At 40.1% G+C, this 6,000-nt stretch overlaps 1 protein-coding gene across 2 annotated transcripts in view; it reads left to right on the forward strand.

Annotated features, from left to right (window-relative positions):
* The window catches only part of LOC116785147 (follicle-stimulating hormone receptor), an 87,407-nt gene extending 82,985 nt beyond the window's left edge, over positions 1-4,422 (forward strand). For both annotated transcript variants that reach the window (XM_032684397.1, XM_032684398.1), the window contains one exon: positions 472-4,422. In XM_032684397.1, the coding sequence (XP_032540288.1) occupies positions 472-1,699 (1,228 nt within the window). In that variant the 3' untranslated portion in view covers positions 1,700-4,422. The remainder of the gene's footprint in view (positions 1-471) is intronic.
* Positions 4,423-6,000: the final 1,578 nt, after the last annotated feature.

The following is a 6,000-nucleotide window of genomic DNA, read 5'->3' on the forward strand; positions in this document are numbered from 1 at the left end:
GGAATTTGAGAATAATATTAAGGGATCATAGCATTATTGTGGTTCAGCAGAGTCCTTATGAACACAGATGAATTGACTAATTCTTCAAAGTTCAGTCTTACATTGCTATTCATCATCATGTATTTCCCCCACGCACAAATCAGCTTATCAATGACAGACTATGTGAGAAATTCAGTTCAAATAAGGGAGGCTTCTTAGAGAGGCTGTTATCCAGGTGGATAACTCTATCATGGGTGTTAGGCAAACATTAGGCTTTTGTTTCCCTTACATTTTATGATGTTTCCAAATCACTTACCTGTTCCTGTAATATTTTGTAAATAAGGACCAGCCAGACTATTAATTTCAAGCTCCAGGTGATCTATATAATCAGCTAAACAGAAAAACTGAGCTGTTAAGGGAAACTGGATGATTTTGTGTTGTATGCCTCACACTGTGTCTCAGCTTCCAACTCCACTCTTTTTACAATTTCAGCACCGAATTACATCCGATATGTATCATGACTCAAGCCAAGAAAGACCTTAAGGAGCAACCTGGTGAAAAGCTACAGATACAATCCGCAGCTGAAGATTATATTTCAAGCTATGGCATAGGATTTGATCCAGCAGAGCATGACTTTGACTACGGTTTATGCAACGAAATAGTTAACGTAGCTTGCTCACCAAAACCTGATGCTTTCAATCCATGTGAAGATATCATGGGATACAACATTCTAAGAGTCCTGATATGGTTTATCAGCATATTAGCTATCGCTGGGAACATTGTTGTCCTCATTATTTTAATAAGCAGCCAATACAAGCTCACTGTACCTCGCTTCCTGATGTGCAATCTTGCATTTGCAGACCTGTGCATAGGCATCTATCTGTTGTTTATTGCATCTGTGGATATCCAGACCAAAAGCCAGTATTACAACTACGCCATAGACTGGCAAACTGGGGCAGGATGCAATACTGCAGGATTTTTCACAGTGTTTGCAAGTGAACTCTCTGTCTACACACTGACTGTAATCACCCTGGAGAGGTGGCACACCATCACCTATGCCATGCAGCTGCACCGCAAGGTTCGATTGCGTCACGCTGTGATTATAATGGTTTTTGGCTGGCTGTTTGCTTTCACAGTAGCACTTCTTCCCATATTTGGAGTCAGCAGCTACATGAAGGTCAGCATCTGTTTGCCCATGGATATAGAAACACCATTTTCTCAGGCTTATGTTGTATGTCTTTTAGTGTTGAATGTGCTCGCATTTGTGATTATATGCGTGTGCTACATCTGCATCTACTCCACTGTGAGGAACCCCAATGTGATCTCTTCCAACAGTGACACCAAGATTGCCAAGCGCATGGCCATACTCATCTTCACAGACTTCCTCTGCATGGCACCCATATCCTTTTTTGCAATATCAGCCTCACTCAAGGTTCCTCTCATCACAGTGTCCAAATCCAAGATCCTTCTGGTTTTGTTTTACCCTATCAACTCCTGTGCTAACCCTTTCCTCTACGCCATTTTCACCAAGACTTTCCGCAGGGATTTCTTCATTCTGTTGAGCAAGTTTGGTTGCTGTGAAATGCAAGCCCAGATTTACAGAACAGAGACCTCCTCATCTGCTCCTAATTTCCACACAAGAAATGGTCATTGCCCTCCTGCGTCAAAAAACAGTGATGGTCCTATTTATTCATTGGTTCCTCTGAATCACTTGAACTGAAACACTTGCATGGATTTGTGTCTGAGGCAGTGTGATAATCACTTCCAACAGTGCATTTGAATAATGACTTCAGCATAGCATGTAGAATTATGTTTTATGAGGAAAGAAAAAATTAATTCCACTTTGCTATTTTTGTTCAATGAACAACCATCAGAGATGGTACATCATCTTCATCAGCTCTTGAAGACCAAAGTGCCAAAGTCTTCTCATAGAATTACCTTAAGAAAGAAATTAGATCATAAACCAGTATCTCCCACCATGCAGACAGAGATTCCCTTCATTCTAGGAAGATGTTAGCTGCTTATTGAGAATTAAGTAGTGTTTATATAAAATTGAAGGAAGAAAACATGTGTAGAAATGATTTCTTTTCATGTGAGGTGTGTTATAACAATGACAAATAATTAGGCTTTTTCATTAATTGTACTTCCTGGGCTTGCAGGAGACAGAAGGCCTACTTAAGCCCTCCTTGAGCAGACTTGTTCGGAACGAGAATATCCTGTCTTGTTTCCATTTCTGTTGACCACAGCAGAGGGACAGAAGACATCTCCAGCTATGTTGATGTTTTCTGTTCCACACTGCATGGACCTGCCTTACTCTGCACAGAAGTGTCACTTTGGGTGGGTTTTGCATTGATGTAGATCGGCAAGCTCAGAGAAACATATTTTGTCTAAGTTTGTCTCTAGAAGTTGATTTGGTTTGGGGTTTGTTTTCAAGGTAAAAAAGCACAAGAACAAAGGCAGGAGAAACCCCTTATAATAAGGAGGATGTTCTCTCAAGTTGTTCTCACAGAGTTGGGTTGAATTCGCTTTTGTGTGTCTGGGCCCCTTGGATATGGCAAGATGGGCCAATGGGCTGCCGTAAGATGATACAAGAGGTAGGTTTACCATACAATAATATCAGTGCATTAACCTGTCTGGCCTGTGTAAAGGACAATGGACCAAGGTATGGCTTTTGAAACCCTGAATTAAAGGTATAAAAGTTTATGGGAAATCCTAATTTTTTGTAAAATATTTTTAGGATTTCCCCTTCCCTTCAGAAAAAAAAAAAAATCCTTTGTGTGCACATTAAGATTTCCTGATTTTAGAAGATTTTTTACTGAGATCTCAATGAATGTACAGACTTTTTACATGATTTGCATATCAAACTTTTGGAGGGTTAATCATTCCAAATTGCATCAAAGATTTAGGGATGGGTAGGATTTTCTCATGCTGATTGTGTGGATATGTGTGGGTATGTGGGCATAAAGAAAACACCAAGAGAGAGGATTCTGGGCTTCATTTCCCCCCACAAACAGTTCACAGTTCTGCCCCATGAGGTTATAAATCTTTGGAGTCTTCATGGTTAAAAGCGATGTGCTTTAAATATTTCCTACCTACAACTCATAAAATTTCAGTAGCAAATCTCGATGCTTCTATCCATAATCTCCCATCATCAGCTTCACATTTCAGCATCTGAACCTGATGTGAATAACTACAGGAGGCGATTATTCATTCAGTCCTAGCCGGGGAAGGAACTGTCTGCTCCCTAGTGCATAAAACAGGGGAGATCAAAAAGAGCGTGTTTTGGGGGTTGTTTTGGGGTTACACAAGTAACACTCCATCCAAGATCTAGGGGAAGGAAGAACGAAAGAGAAGAGCAGGAAAGACAGTTCATCTCTGGGAAGATCTTCTGATTATTCAAAGGAATGATTTTTTTCACAAATACTTTATATCATATATAGTGTAATGGTGCGCAGCCATTAAAACCCATCCTGATAGAAATGACTGAATGATGATGTTCCAAAATGACAGATCTTCTAGTTACATTAAAAAAGGCTCCTGATTCTGTTCTTGGGCCAAAAATGAGGGGTGTTATTTGACAAATACTACCCCATTTTTGTTGATAAATAGGGAAAATTCTTGTAGTGCATCACATCACGCTTTTTTGCCTGGGCTCTGTCCATTTGCCAAGGATGAGACCTGGCAGTTCAGGAAAGCACAGGCATCATAGTCTAGAAGCCAGTTTTGTAAGTAGTCTTGTCAGGCATATGGGCTTGATACATCTGATCTACTTCTTGCAAACCCATTGCCCAGACATTTGCAGAATTAGGACGCAGTTAAATATGCTTTACAAATTAGCATCCCTGAAAAGAGACCTTGCAGGATTGTATCTTGTGTACAGAGTCAGATCAGCACCAAAGGGATGAAGCCACCTTAGCCCACAGCTCTTCCTCCAGAGGATGCTAGATTTGATACTTGAAGAGCAAGTAGAACCTGCATAATTGAACACCTTGCCTTGTCCCAAGCAAGAGGACATGTCATCCTGCCCATGCTGCTCAGGAGCTCTGGTGGCAACTCAGGGTGTGGTAGCACCTCCAAAGCTGGGAGATTGACTGCGCAGTTGCCAAGACAAAAACCTCCTTCTTCTAGTCCTTAGAACCCCTTGGCTTTAACTTTTCTTTGGATTTTAATATTCTTCATTTTCCAGATTTTGAGACACATTGTGTGACCTGTGTCAATGTCCCTGTATGAGACATTGGTCTGTTTGTAGCAATTTTTTAAAGTGTTTTTTGTTTGAAGAAAGCAGTATAACAAAAAAATGCAAGATACATTTTTTTTCATACTTGTACAAAAAGCCTACTGGTGTCTGGTGTGGATTTTCTCAGCACTGAACAACATGTTTATGTTGTAACCTTTAAACTGTTTTACATTTCCCTTTTTGAAATCCATTTTAATAAAACCAATATCACAACAAAGTACCTTGAGAACAAGTGTATGGCCAGAGATATGCTGACAAAGTATGCAATAAATGTTACTGCTTATCTGGAGAGCTCCATTTTTGCGGCACAGCCTCCACAGTCAGGTCACTGTGACCTACAGATGAAGCTCAGCTGGTGAGAGACTCTGCACAGAAAACCCTCCTATAGAGTACTGGAGAGTTAACAAAGCACAGAAAAGTATGTTTGAAACCTCTTCAACAAATAACATACTAAGACCGACCTGTTTTGGGTCTTTTGTAACAAATCTCTCTTCTATTAATTCATATTTCTTATGAAATAAGATATTACCCATTGATAGAGCTCAGAAAGGTATTTTCCTCCTTTTCAGTATATATAGATAGTTCTTGTTACGTGATACATTCTAATTTTTTTCCCCTCCTTTTTACATCCAGCGCTTGAAATTCTATTTTGTGGAGTATTCTGCTCCAACAAATAAGCATGTGTCTGTGTGTGCACACATCTAGGAGAGAGAGGCCACAGGTAACAAGAAAACTGAGTCAAAGCCTAACTCCAACTCACGAAAAAACCTTGGAGTTGTTTTGTTTTGGAGCTTGCTCCAAAAACCACTTGACAGTAGACAATATTGTAATACCTACTGGTTTTCTTCGCTGCCCTTATGTGGCCATCCATTGCATTTTAGACTTCACCAAGACCCCAAAAATGCCCAGTTAAAGAATTATGTCTCGCTTTGCCCTTATGGTGACACCACCAGTGATACAAAGAGACTGTGCTGGCAGTGAGAACATGATAAGCAACTTCTTCATCTGTTTGATAGAAGCATCATTCTTCCAGGCATGTACCTTGTGGGAAACCCAAACCTGACCTCCCCAAGAAACACTCATCTTGTGATGGGAAATGAGAAATGGGACCATTTCAGCTTGGCAGACTAAGGGCAGCATCACAGAAATTGTCACCATGGGTAAAGGTAATAGAAGCAGCTGGTCAAAGGCGTCAATAAAAGCAGAAACCTGACTCAGTAGAGAAAATGAACCATGATCCATTTTCTTTATAACTTTGCTCTGGGGGTTGCACAGATATGCCAAGTAGAGTTTGCTCATTAGAAGGCAGGTCTACATTTGAGCTTGTTAAGAATGCAAGATGAGATTTGCATCCCATTTAGCAAGTCTTCAAATCATTTGACCACATTTCTTTCCTGTAGATTCCCTCCTAATCATTCCACCGAGAACACAGCAGATAATCTTACATTTAATTTATGCAGCTTTGTTGTTAAGAAGAGTTAATAATGTGAAATGATTTATCCTCAAGGAATAATTTAAACATCCCTCCCCCTCCCTGAATGAAAGAACAGAAAAGAAAGGTGGGTCTGGTTCAAACGGTCAAGTAAGCACATACAAACCTCCTCACAGATTTGCATCTTTAATGTGGGCATATGCAATCTCCCATTGTGTATGCAAATGTGAATGGCTCATACACACTCTTCTTCAGTGAGAGTTTTTGTCTAAGTACTTGGTTACAAGCACGTATTTGAAAATGTGGGCCTTGTTGCTTTAAAATATTCAAGCACAGGAGTAGGATTTTATAG

This window comes from Chiroxiphia lanceolata, chromosome 3, assembly GCF_009829145.1.
Source record: "Chiroxiphia lanceolata isolate bChiLan1 chromosome 3, bChiLan1.pri, whole genome shotgun sequence".
Lineage (NCBI taxonomy): Eukaryota > Metazoa > Chordata > Aves > Passeriformes > Pipridae > Chiroxiphia > Chiroxiphia lanceolata.